Source organism: Myripristis murdjan, chromosome 16 (assembly GCF_902150065.1).
Source record: "Myripristis murdjan chromosome 16, fMyrMur1.1, whole genome shotgun sequence".
Taxonomy (NCBI): domain Eukaryota; kingdom Metazoa; phylum Chordata; class Actinopteri; order Holocentriformes; family Holocentridae; genus Myripristis; species Myripristis murdjan.
In genome coordinates this window covers 7,614,655-7,640,068 of record NC_043995.1, presented here as the reverse complement: position 1 = coordinate 7,640,068, position 25,414 = coordinate 7,614,655, and the positions used below count along the sequence as shown (strand labels likewise).

The 25,414-nt window shown below is 42.7% G+C and overlaps 1 protein-coding gene across 1 annotated transcript in view; it reads right to left on the bottom strand.

Annotated features, from left to right (window-relative positions):
* The window catches only part of LOC115373772 (exostosin-1a-like), a 55,985-nt gene extending 30,988 nt beyond the window's left edge, over positions 1 to 24,997 (bottom strand). The window contains exon 1 of the mRNA XM_030072328.1: positions 23,119 to 24,997. Coding sequence (XP_029928188.1) covers positions 23,119 to 24,071 — 953 coding nt within the window. The 5' untranslated portion in view covers positions 24,072 to 24,997. The remainder of the gene's footprint in view (positions 1 to 23,118) is intronic.
* Between the last annotated feature and the right edge of the window lie 417 nt (positions 24,998 to 25,414).

The window sequence follows — 25,414 nt, the reverse complement described above, 5'->3', positions numbered from 1 at the left end:
TGCAAGACTTCACCTACATGAAGCTACTTGACCTTGAAGAGTTTGTGTATGTGTGTATCACTGCTTGTGTGTTGAATCATGCAGGACTCAGCGGTGGGAGCTTTTTACTGGCATTTGCTCCTAAAAATAGTCATTCGCAAATGAGAACACTTTTACAGCCAAACAAATGCAGACAACAAATACTACACAGGTGATTCAATTTTAATTTATGTTTAAATGGTGCGGGAATTAAAATAATACAGCCAACTATAGTGATGATGCCACTTGTAGAAGAACATAAAAAAGAAATGGCAAAAAAAAAGTTTTCACTGGTTAAAGTTGCCAACAATTTAATGCTTTGCAAACACAAGGCCAGTTTCAAGGGGACCCCCCATTTGAAGAGACACTGTTGATAAACACAATACATACAGTACCCCAACTTGTACCTGGCAAAAAAGCAACCAATGGAGGCAGTTTTATGGAGACCAGTGTGTTCTGTTACACACATACACACAAACTCATGAACAAAAAACCACACCAATAGGATATGAATTCAAAGAAGTTTTTTGTGTGATGGAAAACTGAATTATTGAGGGTTCAGACGTAGGGATGAGGGATAGAGGTAAGGGTCAAGGGATGAAGAGTAAAAGATGAAGGGGTGAGGAAAGGATTGGGTTGTGAAAGGATGGATGGAGGAGTATGATGGTAGACTAAAAACTGAGACAAAGAGGAAATGAACGAGTAAGGTGTGCTTACATACATTTTATGTGGAAATATGATGTGTTACATTTTGTTTGAGTGCTATAAATACTGAGCTAAGTCACTAATGAACTTTTACAACTAAGTCATTTAATACATCATCACTCAATCTGTAAATATATCAGTCTTAACTTGTGTGTATGTGTATATCTATCGATCTATCTATAAATCTATCAATACATCTATCCATCCATCTATCTATATAATTTTTTACATTCACCATTGAGCCCTGCCATGTGTTTGTGTGCATGTTCTTACATAAGTGTTTTTTATGACATTTGTGTCTCTGTACATGCCTCTCTCTCTCCTCACTCTCAATGATATGCATGTCTACAAAAGAGACAAGATTCAAATTACGCCACGATATCAGACCCTGTGAAAGCAAAGCCATCAATCAATAACCAAGAATTTCAATTGACACAGAGGAATTCAGTGGTCAGGCTGACAGCGGGAGCAGTGTGACACTACCTTGCCCAAATTTATGGAGCCTAAAATACTCGAAAGGCCTCCGGATGGAAGCATCACAGATTAATGACCAACATTGATCTCTGCATGAACGAGCTCTCACAGCACCAGCTTGTACTTAATAGTGTAGCTAATGCCAGCAGTTTTAACTGAAGTCATGATGGTAGATGGGAAACTTTTGTGAGGCAAGGGAGATGAACACAGGCTTCTGGGATTAAACAAAAAAAGGGTTGAAAAACGCACTGCTGGTCAATGTTGTAAGAGCTTGAATGTGTGCAATGTCTTACATGCCTGTATAAATCAGGATTAGATTACAACAACAGATAGCTTCTGGATGAAAATAAACTAAGAGTATTTGTAAAGTGCTTTACCTCTTTATAATTGGAATTGCTAGTATGGAAACCTAGGATCACTAACTGCAGAGGGGGAAATCCTATTTCTGTGATCATTCCAGTTGTGTTATTTAACTGTGTCCAAAGTCTTTCCTAATGGAAATGGAGATAGCCACAGTAAGGCGCTCACTGGTGAAAACATTTCCTGTGGTGGAACTTCCAGGACCAATCACAAAGGAATTATTTCAGAGGGCATCTAGAAGGAAGAGACAAATATGGCTGCTTTTGACTGCTGGAGGACGATTTCCCCCCTTTCCCTGGTGACTCATACCTTGAGCTCCTGTATGCTACATCATAGTTGTTGATAATTGATTTCTAATGGAGAAAACAGACATGGTCGCCTGACTGGGCAGAAGGCAGCATTTGCTGGGGAGTCTATGTTCATATTTGTGGCAAGTCAGTTCCATATGTTCTCTACTATCATCTTTCAGAGTTTCCCCTAATAAATAAATAAATAAAATAAAATAAAAATTGTAATAACATTGAATGAACAACACAGTAAATGTTTCAACATTTTGCAATAGTCAGAGCTGAGGTGTGTCTATGGAGTGCAGGAGAGGTGCTGATCATGTATTATCAGCACGTTTCCCATATCTTAACCTCTTTCAGAAGACTCTGTTTTGGAGTCTGCAAGTTAGAGTTGGATACTCTTAAAAAAAGTGAGGAATCAGCCTCAAACAGGCATGATACATTTGTATTTTTTTTTTTGAATAGTGCAAATTACTGTACTGTTTTTGTCCTACATTTTGGTTGCCAGTGGAACAAAGATGATCTTAGTGCCAAAATGGCTTTTTGAAAAACAAAGCCGTCACTTGTTTCCTCAAGGTGCCTACAGCTCACTCATACTCCTTCAGTTAATGAGTTCAAAGAGCTTCATAAAACGTTTACAGACGCACAGGAGGGGGGAGGTGTGTGTGTGTGTGTGTGTGTGTGTGTGTGTGTGTGTGTGGGGGGGGGGGGGGGGGGGGGTCTCTCAAACACCACCACGGCTGCACATGACCCCAGGTTAATTCACTTAATTTCTATGCTTTGAATCTTCTATCACTCTTCTTTCATCCCTTTTGATTCCTGACTTTTTTCCAGAGGAATCAAAAAGCTTAACACTAAATTTCATCTCTACAAATCTCCCTCCTCAGAATATAGTAGATGGCTTGGAGGTAGCTTCAATAAGCTCTTGACATAAATTCACTTTGACCAATACTATCATCATCTAAAAATTGTGATACAAAAAACAACATCAAAAAAAAAAAAAAACAAGATTTCACTGAGGTTCACTGAATGCACAGGAGTTCAACTGGAAGTAAAGAGCTTGCCCGTATCCCTAATCAGCAGTTAATCATATATCGTTGAGATCTCCGAGTGATGAGAGTGATCCTTTGAAGTGCTCTCCATATGCCATAAACCAGAACAAGGGACTCCTCAAGATAATGAAATGACTGCTGTTAATGGAACAGCCATTAGCGTAGGAATGTCAGGGCTGACTTGTAAAGTCCAGGAACATAAAGATGTCAGATTAGTCAGGTCAAGTCAAACTATTTGACTCCAGAGACCAGCACACTGCTTGTCTTCTAAGTTGATAGCTCAGCGTGACTGGAAAGGAGTAAATATTCATTTACACCACATCTTGTTTTTGTATGCAATATGCATTGGAGCCAAACCTTCAAACGTTTCACAGCATGCCTTCAAAAATAATAGAATTTGCACAGTCAGTATGTCTTCAACTACATATTAGAACCCAAAAGCAGTTGCAGGCTTTATTCTGTTAAGTCGCCACATGACAAGAGTTGCAGTATGTTTTTGTGGGTCTGCATCCCAGGGGGACACTCAACATTTATTCTGTGCCCTGGGCTGAGAGATGTAAAGATCCTTTGGTCCAGCTATCAGTCAGCTTCTAGGCTCCGGTTTAAAAAAAAAAAAAAAAAATGACAAGAGTCTGGATGATTTACAAATCCCTTTTGAAAATGCATGGTCAGTGAGTGCAACCCATTAAGAGGAAAGGGGGAGGTTGAGCAGATTAATCAGAGCGGTCCCTGAGCTGGAAGGAATGCTGTGAAGCAGCCAGTAGCTGACTTCCTGTTGGAGATAGGGCCTAGCCACTGCTGCTGCTGCTCCTGCCGCAGAGGCTGCTCTGCGGGAGAGATAAGTCCAGGTCAGGAATGTCTGTGTTCCTGGGCCAGGCAGGGGAGGATGGAGAGACAGATAGTGACAGAAGGGTGGGAAGGGGGTTAGAGAGAGAACGAGAGAGGGACTGAATATCATAGAGGTGGAGGCAAAGAGGTAACGTGGGAGATGGATGGTGAGGGGCTGATGGAGAGGGTGGGGATGTGTGAAGCAAGTTGGAATGGGTGTGGAGGGATAAAGATAGGTAAAGGGAAGCAAGAGGGAGAGAACTGCATGTAAATGAAAGCAATAACTAAAAAGAGGAAAGTTTGTAAGAAATAAAAGTGCCTCAGCTATGAACACACAAGCATGTGGGTAGTATAATTTTGTATTTTGCAATAGCCTCCTCCCTCTAATGGCAAAGTAACCGTGACGATACCCGCGTCAGGGAGAAGAAGGCTTTGTATTGTCTCTCTCAGTTCAGAATATGGGATGTTATCAGCTGGGTATGCTATCAATGTACCATCAAATGGGCCCTGCAGGCTACGACTGATCTGATCCAATACCCCTCGTGACAGGACGGGGATTTAGATGGAGCCTAACTGCTGGGGCCGGGACCTGGCTGGACCGACATCGCTGAGGTCTAGAGGGTTTTGCACGTTTGTTTGCATGTGGGTGTGATCTGGGATAGCATCTGAAGGGTAACATGCCACAAGAACACCACAGGACTGTGCTTAGTGTGTGTGTATGTGTATGAGAGGTTTTACTGATGGCATACCAGGGGACAGACTTATGCAACTCTTGCAGAAGAGAGAGAGGAAAAGGGAGCAAGGGACTAACAAAGAGAGCTGGGGAGAAAGAGAGAGAAAAAGAGTTATGATTGCATGCGTGACTGACTGTACCTCGGTGGACTTTTGCACTTTTTGACTATGAGTGTGAGTGTGTGTGCAGGCATGTGCCATGCATGCACACACATCACAAAGGATAATGCAGAAGCAGACAATCCAAAGGAGAGTGTGCTACAGTCAGGCCGAGTCATCAGTTCAAAGGAGGGGTAAAGCCAGCACACATCATTTTGAACTGTTCAAAGCAAAAATTTCACCTAACGCTGCACAGCTTGTCAAAATGAAACCTAAATTTTGGGCTCAAATGCAACACTGGCCTGTAGCCTTAAAGCAGAAAACAAACCACCTGAACAAAATATTAATTTCAAATTAAAGGACCTGTATGAAATGTCCTGCTGTAACAATCCTGCCCTGTAACCATCACTGCAACTTTGAGTATCTCTAAGTATTGTATTTATTTAAATACACAAAGTTGCATCTATACTGCTGGTACTAAAATACTATTGGTATCTTTTACAAAAGCTGGTATTGACTTAGCACCTATCAATTCTTTTGACATCCCTACTATGCACCGTAACATTTGAAAAGCTCCATGTGATGAGGTGAAAAAGTACACAGAGCTTATCAAACCTGCTGATGACAGCCACCCTGCAACAAAAGCACCGGAAACAGAGAAAAAAACAGCTCCTCTGGTGTTAATGCAATGTGACTGAGAAGTAATGAGAAGAGCAGCTTCTTTCTGCCGCTGAGAGACAGAGAGAGAGAGAGTAAATTAGGGTCTTGCCAAGTCGAGCCGCCAAAAACGAAGTGTAAACACAGCTTTTTAGCCCTCAAGAGGGAAAAGATGATTACCTCACAATTACCAGACCACAGAGAAGAGAGAAGCCCCATTCCTGCAGTGACAGAAAGAGAGATTACAGGGTGGCGGCAGTGCTAGTGATGATGGGGAAGGGAGTAATGCTGCAGTTTATCCTAGGGGATACATAAAATTACAGCAACTTGGTGAGATTTGTGGCACTTGGCTAGTGCTGGCAGTGTTGCTCAAAACTGAAGGATGGAGAGGGATTGCCTCATTTGTTGTGTGTCTGTTGCTGAGTTACAACAATCTGACAGGTGGGCAATGTGTCTTTTATTCCCCCAGTGGGGTGAGATACAGCACTCAACAGGTTTCCTGAGTTTTTTAAAAACATCTCATTCATGCTTGCATATTTCTAGTTCCTCAACTGTTTCTATTCCTCTGTAAATGAAGAGAGTATTCACTACCGTTTTACTGTAGTGCAATGGAAACACTGATTGTCTCTAAAACTACAATAAAGAAATGCATCATCTCTACCATAATGAACTATTTTTGCCAGTCATCAGTATTTGATTTTGAAAAAAACATCAATCTTAGTGTTTGTTAGTAACTTGTTCACTGGACACCGATTTGACACTGTACTGCCACAAACTGCTGAAGCTACTTCTCCTGTTTGGACTAAAAAGAACTTATTCATGCAGTGACCCATGACTTAACATCATTTTGGAGTTAACAAGGCAATTTAGAAAAAGGAAACAAGCTCCAGCGAAAACAGAAACAGTGCCATCGCCTTGTTCTTCATCGCCCCAGGTGACAGAAGTTGAATCTAACTTAATCGCTGTGATTACTGCAATTCAGCCAATATTAGCTTCATATGGCATTCTGCTAGCACTTCTTGAGCAGTCTATGGTGCACAAAATGGTCATTAAGGACATCTCTTATCTCACCCTTTGAGCAAGAATGCTGATGCTATACTAAAGCAATGTTAGTGTAAGAGTTACACTTAATATGATACCTTGCCATTCTCTGCACAGAGGTTTTCTCTTCAAGTGCTCTAGCATGCATGCTGAGAGCAAGTTACAACCTTATCAGAATTGTTCTTAATGTATTCCCCCACTTTGCAGTGTGTTGTGATGGGTTTTTTAAATGCTTTCTTGCAGGCTCACCTTTAAAATAGTTGTGTGCGTCAGCTGTTTTCCATGTAAAAAGGATGCACGGTGCAGGCTTGAGAGCTTCCGATGACAATCCAACAACAGACGGATTATTTGTTTCCTTATTATTGTTGACAATGTCAATGAGTGTTGAATAATTGTTTCAGCCCCTGCCAATACTATTCTCATCTTTAGTCACTGTCATGTTCCACTTCCCCATGCCATACAAAACACCGTGCAGATATACTTCATTTGTGAAGAACACTTTAGCACGCATGCATCTGTCATTTTGAAAAAACGCAACACTTTAGCACATGGGCGAGTGAAATGAACCCATTCTGGTGTACTTTGTTTTTGCTGATTAGTATGAAGAGTCTGGGAAAAAATAACTTAATGCCAATAAGTGACTGCACATCTCAAGAAATGGCAAGGACATTAGGCTGACTACTGTGACAGACATGTGTGTGCTATCACTGTAAAGCCTGCACTGACGTCTCCATGTCAGGGTCATTCTCTTCATGGCTTAGCAGAACAGCGGGCCAGCACTGCCAGATGACACTTCTGGCCCACCCTCAGGTTTTAACCCATCTAACTCACTCACTAATGTGATGACTGCGGGGGATGGCTACCTAATCCTGCACTGATAGCATGATGCAACACACACATGCACATACACACCACTGCAGCAGGCAAAATCTACTGACTTACACTGGCACCAAATGACACTGAGAGCACAGAAGTTTAGATGTTAGATGTCTATTCATGTTATTTTAATGATTACTGTGTGAAAAGGAGATGGCAAAACTGGAACTTCAAGCCTACTATGCTAATGCAAACCCATAATTAATCAATTTAATTCATCCAAATAATGACAAGAATATTTCAAAATGAGCAATGTTACAAGGCTGTGTTATACCATTTGAATGAGCAGGTCTATCCAAGTGGAAGTAAATAGTAAACTCTTGGCAAACACATCAAGTTAAGTTGGGTATAATGCCATCCATAATCCTCTAGGGTCAAGGGGAGTTCAGTGAGGAGGACTAGATGAGGGGCGGGGATTGTTGTGGCTCTGTGTGTGTGTCGTAGAGCACTGTCCTCACCTGTCACACTCACACCCGTTTTTAATTCAGTCCTGTCTCGACTGTTTAAGGGAAAAAAAAAAAAAAAAAAATCAATTTAACTAGGGATGCTGGTACTGATAGCAGGCTAAAATGGAGTACCATATTTGACATTTTACCCAAGACTAATATTTAATACCAAACCACCAGATATAATAGGAATTGTCTTCATTTTCTCTATTTCTGGCACACAGAGGCCTGTATTTCACATGGTGGGAAAGGGATTTTATATCAATTATTTTGTTCAGTTCAAGTTCAAGATAGGGATGCACCGATCTGATACTATCGGAATTCGTCTGATATTGACGAAAAATGCTGGATCAGGTATAGGTGACACCGAACTGAAAACAACCAATCCGATCTGAAAATGTAATTAGTGGGGATGCACGATATTGGAGTTTTTGCCACAATCCAATACTGCAAATACTTTCCAATTGCCAATGCCTATAATGATATGGGCACATATATTTCCCCTTCTAATTGGAGAAAACTGTATTGGAATTAACATATTATTATGCCTACTCTTATCATGATGGCTCACAATCCTGACAACCGCCACAACCTGGAAAATATGACCTATTTCACATGCTGGCCTGTCATATCGGCAGATATTTTCATTTCAGGCCGATATGATATTTCATTTTAAAACCAATATCAGCCAAAACTGATGATGTGCTGATATTATTGTGCAGCCCTAGTGATTAGCAACGTGTGATTTACCAATGACATGACAAAAGAGTCGGCTCGTGGCTCAAAATCCGCAGAACAGCAGAGAAAATACCAACGGATCACACACATGACAATTAGTAGTGCACATCAGTGTCTGAAAAAAATAAATATAGAACAAAATGATGATGTATTTGTGTACAAGCCCAAAATTGAACCCATTAAATGAAAATGCTTTTTTAAAGAAAATTTATTCATTTAAGAGACATGTCCTTTGCAACTAAATTAAATAAAGGGTTCAGTATGGGATTAGCATTCGGCATCAGCCGATACTCACAACAGTGCACTCCATATTGGTATTGGAAGTGAGAAAATGGTAGGCTATCGCTACATCCCTAGTACCGCCCTATACTGTGAATGATGATTGGATCGCTGTTGCAGAATTGACAGATTGATAGTTAAAGCATGTGGACCTAATCTTTTGGGCACCATGTCCACATAAAAGTGTGTGGTCACAAACATACATAAAACTGTAATATTTGCTTGCAGCTATAGTATGTGACCTCCTGCAGGTCTAATATGAGGTCAATCCAGTGGATGAATAACTAGTGAGCTCAGCTGACAAACATATAATACTGTAGCTGAGGGTTCACTACTGTTACACTTAGGACATGAGACAATTTCGCATTTTCATGCCATAACAAAAATAATGAGGATCAACTGTCTGTATCTTTTTTTATATAGTTTATTTGATTCTGCATGTAATTCTTCCAACCCGGAAATTTTTAACCAGAAAAGCCTCTCAAGTGGTTTTTAGACTGTCCAGCACTAGAACTTCCCACTAAAGCAAATACAAAGCCTTCTCAAGGTAGGATGTCCCACCAGATGTTAGGCCAAACACTGCTGCACACCATCAGTACCCTCTAAATGTTATACACAAGGACAATTTAACCTGATCTCATAGAGGAATGCAGACTGTGTGCTGTTACTCTCCAAGGCAGCTAAATTCCTCTGCATCCTTGCAGACACACTGGCCCAGAACAGGGCTTTATCGTCTGTTAATGAATTCCACGGCCAGCAGTGCTTGCTGCTGCGGGCAGGTAATTAGTTTGAACAGTGGGAAAGATCAAAGACAACACTTCCTGCTTTGCCCTCTGGTTATGACCTCACAAAGGGAAGTCACAAGTTTCACCAGGGTGGGAAAAGCACCGACTGGGGGATTTTTGCTGTTGAAGCTTGGCCAGCGTACAACCTTGTGTTTCCTGCTAAGGCACTAGTTGGCACATGGGCCTTGCCGCCATGCTGTGTATGACAATACCGACCTCTCTACAAGCATAAAACCATAGTCAATGTCATTTAAATGTGAAACACAATAAGTGAAATAATTGTTTAGTCAATTAATGCTACTAATTTTAACTGGCTTATATCAGTAAAGCTTGCTTTTTCTCATTTTGTGTCCCCAGATGAAACACACAAAACCCTAACAATGAATAATGTAAAAGCGTACAAAATGTTCATAAAGGCAAGCTGTGACAAAGAACTTAAAGCTTGCTCATTCTACTGAACATAAAACTATCATGCAACAAGAAAAATTACAGATGTCAAGCACTGTCACTGACAGACGCCTGACAATTTTTTTTGTTCCAAAAAGCATCCTTCAAGTCAGCTGCTGTTGCCAATTAACTGGCTGTGGGATGCTTGCATTATATGCCTGCCTGTGATAATACCATAATACATCCATCATGTATTTAACAGAATTCGAACAACTCCTTGCTAAACTGAACAGAGGCGCTCGTTATAGTCCCAAGGGTAACAGTTCAGACAGTGAGTCAGAGTGCTGGAGATTTGTTTTGCACTCCACATTTTTTTCCTATTAAAACTCTTCTCTGCCACTTTTCTTCACGTATCTGACATGACGTGATGGGTTTGAACAACACTGTGAGTTTGCCCAGCCACTTAAGATCTGTCAAGGGTAATGACAAAGGAGGGGTCACAGCAGGCCACCATTTTACAGAGGACTATACACTCTGTCACATAGACAGGCTGTTATTGTGTGCAGTCCAGCTATCCTTTATTCAGATGGTGTACGTTGTAGTTCTTATCTGACAAAGTGGAGCCCAAAGAGGACAGGGGGAGATAGCATATCTGCATGTGTGTGTGAGTGTGTGTGTGTGTGTATACTGGTGTTATCTGATGATCCAAGTCACTACCCAGCCAAGCAAGGCAACATGGTGGCTGGTAATGTTTCAGCGCTGCCAGGTTTGACTTCATTAACAAAGCAGTGCCAAGTCCTATGAGGATGATACAGCATCGCAAAATTGCCTTTGAGAAGTCCCAAGGACAGTCGAACTCATGCGCTGTAGCTCTTTCTCCAGAATAAGCCAGTCACCGAATTGATGGACTGACAGAGATAACAGCAGACATGGTGTTATGAAAAGCGTTTAGCGGCACTGAGTCAAAAGCCACAGACACAGAGGGACTCTGCGTCTGTCTGGGGGTTTGGCAGGTCTCCACTCCACGCTGACTGAAGGATTAAAAAGTCATAGGATTTGCCCAGCCTCAGCCCAAGAGTGCCGCTTAATTCTGCATGTAGCTTTCAGAACATATTTCATTGTACATGAGCAATAATTGAGAAAGCCCTTGTCATGCTGAGGAAGCAACTTATCTGGGAGCTTGAAGGAAGGGTAAATGAGCTTCACTGGTGATGCAAACAAGCTTGGTGTGTGGTTAGTCAGCTCCCTAAGGTTGTATCCTGCTCCCTAGAGGCAGTGCCTGCACTTTATAAAAAAATGTCATTGAGGAATTGTACCAGCTACTGTTATTAAGGGTATTGTGTCATTTTTATACCCTTTTCTTGTGCTGAAATTGATTTTAGATCATTTCTCAGGTGGCAACCTCAATGAAGGTCACTGTTCATTTCCACTGCCACAAAAAGTTGCCTGTGCTTCATCACAATTTCTGGAACACCTTTTCCAATCCCCATATAACCCTCTTCGATCCAGATTTACTTGGCAGCTACCCCCCGTAGTTTTTGCCCTGCTGTTCAATCCACTACTATCACATCTGTTATGGAGCAAGGGAATAATGGTGTGTGCTTTTACACGACCATGGAAAAGCTCTTCTTGGAACAGACCACACTCTGTGCCTGGCACGTGGACACTTCCGTCCCTTCCCATATCCCACTCTCTCAGCATTCCAAGAGGAATACATCACCTACGAACAGCTGCCAAGGACGTGAGATACATCAGCCTGTCAGGACAGGAGCGGAGACAGGGAGGGAGCCAGGCACAAAAAATGGCAATGCCCTCCGTCCCAAGCAACTACTCTGCAGAGGGAAAAGACAGAAAACAGAGATAGAGAGAAACAGAGATAGAGAGGGGGAGGGGGAGAGAGAAACCTGGAAATGCTCACAACTATGCTCAAACTTGAACTAAAACTCCACTCTTGTTAAACTGGGCTGCAGCAGCTGTGTTTCCATGTTCATACAGAACTTGTTTAAAGAGGAGACCCAATTCAATGGGCAGGCCTGCAATGCCTTACACCAATGCAGAGGTAGCTCCTCCAGAGAAGCTGCTAGAAACTGATGAGCTGTGGCATTTGACCATTGATGTTAAAACCATTCACCCTCCCCCTGTCCCCACCTGCCACCCCCCCCTCCCCTCTATAAATCCTGGCAATGAAAATGAGATGGCAATCAATCGAGAGGTGGAAGTAGATGACCAGGCCCTTCTGGGAAACCGTTCACTTTTGACAATTTCCCGAATGAGGCGCACGTGTGTGCATGTGCGCACACACACACACACACACACACACACACACACACAAAAACACACATACACACCCTGCACGTGCCTGTACATACACATGCCCACAATTAATCTATTCAAAAAGCCGACAAAGGATTTCGAAATTATCACAGAAATCAAACACACCTACACAGGCAGATGCACAAGACATGAACACACACGCTAGCATGTAATTTTAAATTTATCCTAAAGATCAAACCCTTTGGACAGTATATTACAATATTGGATAAGATAAGGACCACATACTGCCTGACAGTGTATACCAAAACTCCTCTATCCTACCTTATAGCAAAGATGACTGTGATGATCACCGGAGTGCCACATTACATTTTAAGATCTGCACTGATTTCCTTAAAAAAATTCTTATTTTAAGTATTATTGCTACTTCTGGCACGCTATCAAGGTGAGCACTGAATATTCCTCATAAAAAACAACATATATTATTATTCAATAGGTGTGCGGCTGTTTGAAAGCATATCGTTACGTCTGGCTCTGGATAAGATTTACTCACATCAAAACAAACATAACAGATTCTGTCTTGAAAGATGGAAGGGAAGGTGTTACATGAAGCAAAGGTGATAAGCCGACTCAAAGTTTCAAACCCAGAATGTTGTGAATGTGAGTAAACGAGGTGAGTTTTAGCCACCAGGTCACCTAAACGTACACAATTGTCCTCACTTGGTAGGCTGAGTGTGTTTCAGTCACTTTCGCTGACAGGTCAGTCTATGAAAACGCAGTGCTCACAAATGGTGAGGTTATTAAATTGACGTACATGTCAGAGTCAGAGTGCTTTGGGGCAGATGACTTGACACGGTTATCTAGAATGACAATGCAGGCCACATGATAGCCCGGGTGCTCATTTATCCACTATAGCGTTTTTTTTCCCAGAGCTATCATTTACCATAAGCCCTCTCAGTGCAGCAGTTTGTAATCCCCAGGCCCTATAGCAAACTGTGCATCATCCATCTACTTTAGCCCTCTATGCAGCAATGAGCCGTGCTACACTTACAGGCTAAATAATGCCCCTATTACACATTATTCATCAAGAAGAAGATCCATTTGTATTACAAACCAAAGGCAGTTTTTTCTACCTTAAAATAATCTCTAAAATGTTATCTATTGTGATTCAAAATGTAGCCAAGCTTACCGTTCAGAATAGTCCTAATTAAGTTATTAAGAAAAGGCTACATCTGGCAAATGTACCTTGGCAGAAACAAGCCCAACATTAACAAGATGAAAACCAAAAGGAGATATGGTGGGCAATTTGTAGATGTAAAAATGAAAGACTGGAGGCGTGGAAATGGGGGCATGAGGGAGCAGTCAGCACATCATAATCTCACCTATTCTACTGTCTAACATCATTACAAAGGATGGACATCACCAGGCAGAGATATGAAACTCGTCCCTATCGCATCATTTAGAACAGCTCATCTCATAAATCATTGTTGCTGGTGGCTGATTGTGCCAGTGCTTCCCCACTTGTGGGAGTAAACCTGTTTACAGCCTCAGAAAGAAGACTTGAGGAAATGAATAACCAGTGGGAGGAGGCAACAATGAGAAATGATGACAGAATGTATATTCAACATTCAACTTAAAGGTGTGAAATTAGCAACACATGCTAAGCTGACAGCTCAGCACATTGGTGATTTATACAATGTAATTTGATGGCTCTTTCAACAATGGCAGCATGACAGGTTACAATACAATACAGTCTTAGGCAACAGGCAGCTAATTGCAAATGCATTTGCCTATATAGAGCCACATTTGTCTCCATCTGTTTGTGTCTACTGCAGTCAAGATGGAGATGAAACATGAATTAATCCCACACGGAACTGAGTGGCAGAGCCTAATCAGTCAGAGCCATCAGTAAAAGTAAGGGCCATACTCATAAAGCTTACAGAGAACAGATGTACTAAACTAAAATCAAGTCCCTGTTCAATAACTCACATAAATCTGGAGATGGTTCATCATTCCTCCGTTGTGATGTGTCATGAACATGGGGACACACTACATAACATGGTATTATATCATCGGATTTAAAAAAGGACAACATGATTATCTAAAACTATAGCCCGGCTGGCAAAGTATCGCTGATGGTATTAAGGTGGAGGGGTGGGGGTGGGTTGAATTTGTTCTGTTAGGACACTGAGTAACAGAGACCATGTCATGTACAGTTACCTCTGTTCAACTCCATATTGGAAACCATGCAGTCAGGAGCTGCCTTGTCCCCAGTCTTCCATTTTTCAGAGAATTCCCCAGATCTGCCTCCTTGGTCTCCAGCTGGCTGCTGGCTGACATGGCCAGGCTTATGCCACTTGATACATTCACACTGGACTAAACTTTTCTAAACTTAAACATGATGAGAGATCAGATTCCCCATTCCCTTTTGGAGGTTTGACTCACTAGTGAAGGCCTTCCTCATCCCTAATCAGCATCTATGGGTACATTTACTGCACGTCCCTCTGGTCAGAAAAAGTCCACAGTTATTAACCTGGCTGCTCTGCATCACAGAATCTTGATTTTAACTAGAGACTTTGGCCAGAGTATTAGACCATCAACTTAGCATAGCCAATTTCATACTTCTGCACTGAATATTGATTACCACCAACCATCATTTACCATCCTCCTCTCCTAGCAGGTTATTTGCCAAGTGTTATACCAAAGAAATTGGAAAGACTTAAATACAGCCCACAGCTCAGGAACAGTGACAGAGTATTTTGTTCTGAATTGAGCCAATTTGAGAGTTGTTGCCAGATCTGGTGAGTGGACAGGATGCCACTTCCCATTTCTTGCATTCAAATTGTTTACTGACGGTTCACAAGCGCCACATTTTGAGTCGAGGATAATGTCAAAAAATCCCTCCTGGTTAGACCTGATCAAGGGAGGTCTAGCTTGTTGGGTTAATAACAGCTATACATAAAAATAGACAGTAGAAAGCATGAAAAAGGCTTATGTAGACATATTTGGAAAGCCTAGGAAAAACCACATGTAAAGACTAACCCACCACTCTAACACAAATTCTAGCTTGTTGAGAAAATGCACTGAATGGCTGTGACATTTAATAAAGAGTAAAAAAAAAAAAAAAAAAAAAAAAAAAAATCACATCTCATCAACCAGATCCAGATACACATGGAAACCTCCATATCCACCTGAGACATTTTCCATCTCAGAAAAGCCAGGTAATGAGGAGGATATAAGCAGTCTTTAATTCTGTCAACAGATATATCCTGCTGTAAACAAGCCTGCAAGATGTTTGCATCAATCACGGTGGAAATGGAAATCTCTGCACAGACACACGGAAATGTATGCACAAGGAGGTGGCATCACAGGGCATTCAGTCATGCACAGAGAGCTAGTTTGAGCTTGTGGGGAAAAAAAGAAAAACACATTGCACTCTGAATGCAAACTGACTCCTCCATTCTCCTCTGGTCTGCACTTACAAGGCAAAGCTAAGCCCACAGCTGCCTCTAGCTTTGTCAAATATATATGAAATATGCATCTGAGGTGATCTGAAACACTTTAGCTACATGTGATTTAAGCTACATTTGCATCTGAATGTAGACGTATTGTGTCTGGATATATTAAAACACCACATTAATGTTTCTCTCATGTGGCTTTTTCCCCCGATCTAAGTCCTGGGCCCCGCCTTGTCAAAACTGTTGTGCATCCTTCCGTGTGATGGTGTGCTGCAGATCAGCTACTTACAATAACAAGATAGAATCTCTAAACAACCAATGAGCACTCTAAGGATTGTGTAATCTCGTTCGCAGCCATTACGCTTTGGCTGAGCCAAGTCAAAATAAACAGGTTAGCTCAAAGGTTATCCTGTTTAGTTTGTGCTCTCAAAGGCCTGATTCTAGGAATTCTGTCCTTGTTGTGCTCACATTAAGTCTTGAACAGGTGGTCTACATGTTGCATGAAGCATTATCGCTATCTTAATCCCCGGGGATACTGAAGGCATTAGTCCATATAGCACATTGGACTAGCCTTATGTACAGCAATGTCAAAACTGTACACTATATGGTTGAGTACAGGACAGTGGAAAACGGAGGGAAATGTAAATTTGCTGCATGAACATGTAATTTTTTTTCAGAGTTTCCAGATGTATGTTGATGAAGAGTAGGCACATTCAAAGTGGCTTTGTGGTTTACCAGTCTCCCACACTCGCCTGATCATCCAGCTCCTTTTCTGTGAGGCCAGTTGTAGCAGGTCCGCTGGTAGACGTGAGCAGAAAAGGATGGCAATTGGAGTAGCCTTACAGACAAAAGGAGATCATCCTGAACTGAAGCTAGAAAACTGGCAATTGTACAGCATCTCTGTGATTAAATGAGCCAAGAACACAGCAGTGAAAACAACAGAACGAAGGTGGTAAATTGGCAAACGGACTTTGAGAACAATGTGACCATCCCAACACTGAAGCAAAGCAATCAAGCTAGCTGCTGTAGTGGACACTGCTGGTCTACCAGCCTCCCCAGACGGTTTCTCTCTGCTCTGTCCAACCACAGTAGCAAGACCAGGTTGGCAAAATGAAGATGGTAAATTGGGAGAAAAGAAAGTACACCGTCTTTGGGGACACTGAAACTCCTCAGTCACACTATTATACAACTCGGTGGTGTATCAGCCTATCCCAATGGAATGTATTTCCCAACCAAGTGGCTGAAGAAAAAAAACAGTGAAAAAGATGAAAGGGAAAAATGAAAATATCCTAGCACTAAGTGAAGTTATGCAATTAGCTATTCTACAGCACCATAGCTCAGTCTCCCAAGTGGCAAGACGACCATTTCTTCCACAGCTCTATCCAGCTAAGGGCAGCTACAACCTGCTTGGATAGCAGCTCTCTGCACTAAAACGGAAGGTGAATTGCAGCATATAAGCAAACGAGCAATTGAGGCTACACAATAAAGTATTACACAGCATATCTGTGACCAAGCAAGCCAGAAACACTGCAAAGAAAATGCCAAACTGCATCCAGTGTGCAAAAATATGAAACACACTTTCAAAAAGGCATCCTAACACATAAAAACATGCAGAGTTAATGAGCCACAACTCAGATATCTATGATCCTCCACCAATGATCTTTTTCCCCCTAAGCTCGGTGCAGTCTGCATCAAGTTGGCTAGCAGCCCTCTGCCAGGGGCTTCAGCCAATACCGAGGATTAAAATCCTGTAACTCTATAAATACACCTAGCAGACCAACGTCAGCGCCCAGAGCCAGCCGCTACACTCACATCTCACTGCTGGATGGCTGGTGTGTGTCGTTCCTCTTTCCTGCCTCTCCCCTGCTTTTGCTTTCACTCTCTCTCTCACTTTCTGTTTATCAGTCTCACGTCCTCTCTTTGTTTTTCTCTGCATCTCTCTCTCACTCACTTCTTTGTCTCTCCCTCATCTTCCCCTCTCCTCTCCTCTCTCCACTCACTCGCTTGGCAGGGCCTCTTAATTGGAAACAAGCTGCGAGAGGGCTTTCAGTTTGAGGTTAAAATTGCATCTGCCCTGTCTCCTGCCGAGTCTTCTCTGCTCTCTTTTGACTGTATTACAGACTTGTACAAAGTGACTGACTGCAGATGTATGAGGGACAGAAACTGGGGGAGAGGGTAGCAAACACGTTGACTGAGCCAGCTGGTTGGAAATAGCAGGAGAAGATCCGACAGGGTAAACAGACAAAAAAAGGCACAGCTCACTTGCAAAATATAGAAACGTATAAAATAAAATAATGAACTCCAAGCACAGGATTTTTTTTTACAATGGAAGAATGCAATATTGTCTCCTGATCTGATTCATCCCAGTTATTCTCGGAATAGCTGACAGGGTTGTGTTGCCGGTACTGTAGATGTGCAAGTCTTTCTCATCAAGTGGAAGAGCAACATTCATCACAGCACAGCACCAAGGGAATACAGGAATTTTGGATAATAATAATAATAATTAAAAAAAAAACTCTCATCATGAAGACCCTATAGCTACCTGGCACAAACTGGCTCAAACTGTGTTAACGGAAACAAATAAGCTCAACGAAGAAGTGGGCAATGAAGGACTTAAGCCAAGTTTCAGTCCATCGTATAGTCTGTTTCTGTAAACACTATAACGAATCAAATCAGGCTGGTTAAAACAAGCCAAAACTACAACTGACACAATACAATGAGACTATATACAATACAATTTATTGTCGAAAACCAATGGAATTTTCCCCTCAAATACGCCCACACACAGCACATCAACAACCCACATATACAGGCCTTAGCCAACATCTGGAGAATAAAATCTCAACTATTACACAGGAATTACATGGCCATTACATGGTCATTATGGTGAGAGGCCGCATTCAGCCTATGACAACTTCCTTGTTGTCAATGGGAGAGGATAAGGGGGATTTGTTGTACAAAGGGCCACAGCCTGGCACAGAAACTATTACTTCCACCCAGTTAGACCACAGACTGCACTGTCTGACCCATAGGACAGCATAACAGGACACTGCGACTCGGTCACAATCACACACATCAACCTGCAAACCTGACCCACCATTAAGAGAGGGCCAGTGCAGAGCAGTATTTTCGAGGGGAGCGTGTGAAGATTGATTGATTTATGCATTATGCAAGCAGGCCAGTACTGCATCAAAACATCTAAATCAAGTGCATCTACAGCTGGTCAAATATTTATTTACAAACTGGCCAATGTCCCAACTCAGGTTAAAATCATAGAGTCTGAGAAACAGGCCTATTTAGCTGGATTTTCAAGTTGCAATATGCTCCACGGACATGCAGCCTACTCCTGCTAGCGTGTTGTTTACAGCACAGCACAAGTAACAGACACTATTCATTTGGAAAGCGGAATCATGACCCAACAACAAATATTGATTTCCTTGGCAACTGACTTCCTTGACTACTGTCCCACCCACACCTTTGGCCTCTCCAAATCTCGCTCTATGCAGCTCTATGCAGCTGGGTACCAGTCCTGGATACACAACAGGCCTGGGTCTGATTACCACTTGAAAATGATTCAACTTCTGGGTACTGATGAAATCAATCTTGTCAGGCATAATGTAACCATTTGGATTTCCCCAAAAAGGCACAAACCCCACCCAACTTGTGCTCCAGACAGGCTAAATAAAATGTTCAGTGCAATGAAAGGATTTCCATGGTCCATAACAGAGGCACTACAGCAAGAATAAGCAAACAGAATAAGGTCAGCACCACTACATAACCAGGCAAGAAATCAAAATGAAAAAGCTGGATGTTGATATGATAAAAAAAAAAAAAACTAGCAATACATATATATAAGCTCTTATAAATATTTTTTTCTCTTTAAATATTGATATCCTGTTTTTTCTTTTTTTTTTTTTTTTTTTAAGGCTTGGTCATTAAAGTTCAGCACTCAGCTACAAGCTATCTTCTTGCTTGGAAGTGCACCCATATCTACTTCCTGGGGGGAAAAAAAATCATTTGTGAAAATGTATACATGCTGCTCTCAATATGCACAGACCTTGGGTAAATGCCTTACTCACAGAGGCTGAAAGCCTGTCCTTCAGCGATAAAATTTATTCAATCCATGCTTACATCCTATCCGTACAGCTCAAGGCTCCATGTTTCTGTTTTATTTCTTTTATGACATCTGTGATTTAATGAATGGTTTTCAGTGGCAAGTGAGGACAAGGAAATTAAAGATGAAAATGAAAGGGATAACAGGCCGGGGGCAAAACTCAGCCCGGAGTACATGGCACAGCACCTCAGGCCCAGGCTCTGTTTCTACATCAGCTCTTCTGTATTTGGAAGTGGCAAATGGCATGCTTCCACCACAAGCAACAGCTCTGTATCCCCTAAACAAATACAGTGACACACACGCCAGGAGGTACATTAATCCAGAGAACACCTTCCTAACACAGAGCCAACTGCCAAGTGCCATTTCCAACTGTACCTGAGCCAACATTAGGACATCTAAGCCAGCGTCCAAGCACTTCTGTTGTCAGACACCTTGCAGCAGAATGGAAAACATTTAAACTGATTATGGTTGGATGTTATGTGGCCCACCACATCTGGAGCATCTTTATAATAAATCGGCCACAAACGGGGAAAAGGGGCATGTGATCAATTATTCATTCATCAGTGCCATCAACATTTCACACAGACAGACATGTTGGCTTATCCACAAAAAAAAACATTCAGCTCTGTAAAGGATATCTTTTAGAAGTCAACATTAATTTCAGCCGAACACGGCCTAGAAATACAAGAGGCATGAACCCAAAGTCTCAGGAAAAGCAGATGTACAACTAAAAAGGTAGAAATATTGTAAAGGATGACTCCCAACAACCTAAAGTGGTGTTCATTAAAATCTTTGCACATGGTGGGATTGAACCAAATCCAAAATTAACAAATCTTCTAACAAACTAAATATATCTGATCTAGCTAAGAAATACAAATTTCCCCCTCTGACTGCACCAGCTATACTGGGATGAAAACTTAAGTGTTTAATTACACCTAGTTTTGGAAATTGTGTAGCATACCCAATCTACAACTTCAAACAGCAGAACAATGGATGAATACTAAGGTAAGATCTATCCCATTTGTTTTTGCAACCCTTTCAGGTCAGTACAAGTGAATGGATGGTGGTCCATTATTCGGTTGTCCAAGGGCAAAGGCAGATGAGAGCAAATTAATCATAGATAGGTTTAAGTCAAGGTCTGGGCAAGCAATGATGCAAGGCTACAGGCTGGGCTGCTGTAACTAAATGAAGTATTCTAACATAATTCTTTAATTAACACTCTTTCAAACTCTGCAAGCAACGACAGAAAATTGTTATCTAGCATCTATTTTTTTTTTTTTTAACCAATAGGCCTAGTAGCTGGTCAGGTGGATTGAGTGATTCTTCGGCCAGATTATGAGCTATGCACTCAACTGTAACTTTCCAGCTCTTGTTTGATTTTAGCACTCCACTAGCTCGGAGAGAAAGAAAGGTCTGGCATCAGAAAATTGATTTTATTTAATAGAACAGGACTTCAGCAGTGGACTGGGGATCAAACTGAAGCCCGCTGACTGATAGTGATGTGGCTCACTGAGGATGTACTGACTGAAAAACCACTGCACATAGCCTCGCAATGAAACTAAGCCGATGAGGGCTAGTCAGATTCCCAAGGAGAAAAGCCAGCTTCTCCCCTCAATGCTACTTAATGACAGGGGGATTAATTTTTCTTTGGGTTATGGCTCTGATGCCACCCATCTCACTGCGTGCAATCACTCCCAGGCAGAGCTTGGCAGTGAGCAGCAAGCTGACAGAGAGTGGGAGAGAGAGAGAGAGAGAGAGAGAGAGAGAGAGAGAGAGAGAGAGTGAGAGCGGAAGGAGAAGGGAAAGGAAGCAGATAGCTCATGTCTTAAGAGTGATATGGAGAATATTCTGCTGAGCCAAGGAATGAACCTTGTAAGCCGTTGCCAACCTACACAGACAGACAGACAGACACAAACATGAGAATCCTCTGTGAATAAACGGTAAACAAGCACATTAGACACCCTGATATGAAAACACATCAGCATTGGCTTACGATTTGAGGACAGAAAGAAAACACCTCAGTCATACTCATTCTAATCCATATTGCAGTTGGATTCCAATACAGGTCTCATAACAGGCTACGAAATGGTCTGCCATCCAAACTGACGACACTCTGCAGCAACAACACTGCAAAGGGTTGACATGGGGGTCACACACAGCAGGCCCCCCTCACAACAGAGGGGTCACGCAGGACACAGGTTGGGGCCAGGGCATTCTTGGCTGATGGGGTTTGGTTTGTCTGGGAAATGACTGAGCAAACAGGGACCAGGATGGCTTCCCCTAACTGGCACCAGTGCTTTGTCCACGCTAATCCACCCCAAAGAGCCACAGTCAAACACCCAGCGCCACACAGTCACCAGAAAAAACACAGCACAGTCTGGGGGGACATGAAATGAATCCTACTGGCCAAAGCAGGGAGACAGACGCCAGTTTGCTCATCAGATTTTGGCCCAGAAAACTGTCCAGCCAAACTGTATGACTGGGTGATGATGCACAGGGGAACCTTTTGAGGCAGTGGAGCTGTGCAATTTTGGCTTCAACAGCACCAGGGACTGATGACAGAGACAATATCAATGATGATATCATAACTCATTCTTGAAGAACCAAGAACCAAAACATAATGGGAAAATTTTGCTGGCTGGCAAACCTGGATCAATTTGTTGCTATGATGTTGGAGTGCCAGGAAAGACTGTAGATTTTTGTATTCAGTGGGACACATGTAACTTCAGTTGGGGAGGGTTTGTCCAAACATTAGTAGGCACAAAAGAGGAGATATAGAGAGCACTATAAGTTGACTTATCCATTGCTGAACAGTCTATTGGAAATCAGGAATATTAGTTCAATTAGAGTAATACAGAAGCCCCTGTGCCCTGTTATGAATGCCAATCCACTTGTACTTGCCTTGTGAAACATAATTTGTACAAAAAATCATATGAGGACAACTCAAAATGTGACATATCACAATTACTGATTAACGTGGCTCTGTGGCTGAACAAAACAGACCCGCCAATTGAAAAAGAACTGTATCCTGGAAACTGGGCTCGTTTGATCCTTACACCATATTGCATTAAGACTCTGTCACTGCAGCTTGAAAATGGTAACATCATACTACCCCATGTTTGGGAAGTACAATGAAGGAGATAGCCTACATGATGGCACCAAATCCATGGTCTATACACTCCTGTTTCCTGAAGGTCCCAGCTTCAAACCCGTCAACAGCTATGTGCAATGCTAGTGTGATACAGCATGAGAAACTGAACCCCTACATGCCCATTCGCTGTAAATAAATCTGAAACACTAAAATGTAATTTACCTTCATTAGAAAAAAAAAAAAAAAACATCAGGGCAAGACAAAAAAGACATAATGGGAAAAGAGAGAAAGGAAAGGGTTATGTGGTGAGTTGTCCAGAAAAGAGAAAATGAAACATCAGGCTAATGAAGCGACTGTGTGGAGTGACTCAAAATGGACTGAGAGACTGTGCCTCATGCTGTAAAGTTGTGAATTACTCACTTGTCATACTCTGCATTGTCTTTATCACAGCGTGCATCCTTGTGCTTCTGCCAGTCTTTTCCATGCTTACAGGTGGTAAGGAGGACCACATCCTCAGAGTTATGCACATGATATAAAGCGTTCCTGGTGTCTGAGCCTATTCCAGTTAGGTACCTCTTCCCCTTAAAAACAAGCATGTACTTCCGAAAAGGGGGGATGGAGTTATGTTTCAGGTAGCCTCTCTCCCCACCTGTCCTTGGATGGTCTTTGGAGAAAAGAGGGATGGAGACATCAAAGTTGGGCCGGAAGTTCTCAGTGCTGATGCTGGCCTTGGCCAACATGGCAAAGCCAATATCAAAGCCCAAGTCTTCTGTGTAGTCTGGCCAAGTCCCAGAGTACAGATTGAAAATGATGTGATTCTTGCCCCCATTCCACAGTGGTAGGCTCTGGATTTTTGCTTTCAGATTGTGCACATACTGAGGTGAGAGCTGGTCCCGGTCCAAAGTGTCCAAACTCAGGACAAACAGACAGGCCTGTCCCGGGTCAGAAGTGTAAAATCTGGAGCCCTCAATGGAGGACAAGATGTTCTGATAACTCTCTGACATCTTCTCCCCTTTCTGTTGGGGGTAGACGTAAACTTTAAACCCGTTCCTTTCACACAGGGAGAAATCAAAGCAGGATTCCATCCTGCAGCGTTTCCCGCTGTACACGCCGGTGATAGCATCCCTCTTCTGCCTAGGTGATATGTGCCCGTTGTATCCGTCGCTCTCCTCTTGGTCCCAGGGGCTGAAGGGCTGCACGACTCCCGGGAAGCGTCGCCACTGTGCCCCGGAGCGATAACCGGTGAGGCTGCGGTCATCACGCCGGGTGGGACCCCGCCTCGACAGCGGGACTTGTATCCCCCCGAAGCAGAACAAGAGAATGAGACACGCACCGGCGGAGAATAGAATTAAATACCGTTTTTTGGCCTGCATGTGTCCTGCAGTCTGGGATAAGACGCCCGGTGGTAAATCCAAGAAGTCCCAAAGTTTTGGCTTCACCGGCTCCGACGGGAACGCTCCGCCATCTTCCCCCGGGTTGCAAGGGTTGTGCGTTCACGTCTCCCACCTTCTGCTTCTGATGCCTTTCACAAGTCCGAGAATTGATCCAGGGCATGTGGGCGATTTATAATGATCATCAACCTCTCTCCTCGACGGTAGATTCACTGGCTACAGTTTCTACACAGCGGGTGTGATCCAATCGCTCCAGTCTGGATAGCAAAAGTGGGAGCCTACTCTTCTTTGTTTACCTTTTCTTTGCCCTAAATGTCCATCTTCAGCACCGAGGGTTCATTACGACAATAGGTAGCTGATTAAACCCTCCCAAAGAATGACCATAAACTTGAGAAGGTAAAGTAGCAAGGTGTGTGCAGACTTCTTGCCTGGGCACTAACTAATTTCCCTCCTGGAAATTAGCGGCCAAGCGGGCGACATAGCCCAAAACATTTAACACACTCAAACGTCGGTGACGTACAAATTCTTCCTTTGGACGTATCGACACATTTAAGTATCATTCATTCTGTTTGCTACCGCTGTCCAGGCGAATTTCTTACGCTGATTTAGCCAGCGAGCAAGCTAGCTGGCTAGTTTATGAAAACAAGTCCATGTTAGCTTGTTAGCTAAGCGTTCGCATCAAAGTGGCTTTGGCTGTGTGTGAACCGGAGAGGCAAGCAGTCTCCGCTCTTCCTCCGGCACCTCACATTCTCGTCCAGCGCCCAGACATTATCTGTCGACGTCCCCAGCAGACTGAGGGGAGGTTTTCCCCGTCGGTATCCCCAGTCGTGTAAAGTCCTCCACTGATAGCTCCAACAACAAGGGGAGCTCTCTCTGAGATTGCAAGCCAAGCAGAGCACTGTAGTCTCACCAAGACGACCGCTGATGATGTGACGTCCTTCCACCACGTACGGCGAGTTTCTATTGGCTGCCGTCACGTTCGAGGCGGGCGGGGCTTCCACTGCACCCATTCACAACCGGAGAGGAACAAGCAGCCAGTCCCTGCACAGATTCACCAGCAGGACCCTGTGAACTGGGATCGGTGGCTTGCCTCAGCTTCTTGCCTCCAACTTTTTTTTTTCAGTCAGTACATGATTGGTTTATAATTAGGTTATTAATTAGGTTGTTAATACTTTTTATATAATGAATGACAAATTACAAACAAGTTACAACACAGTTTTCATACATAGACACAGGCTCACTATTTGGCAAGATGAAGTTACTGCTGCATTGCATCTACCCTGTTAAATCTCTTAGATCTTGCCTGGCTGATTTTATCTTTATTT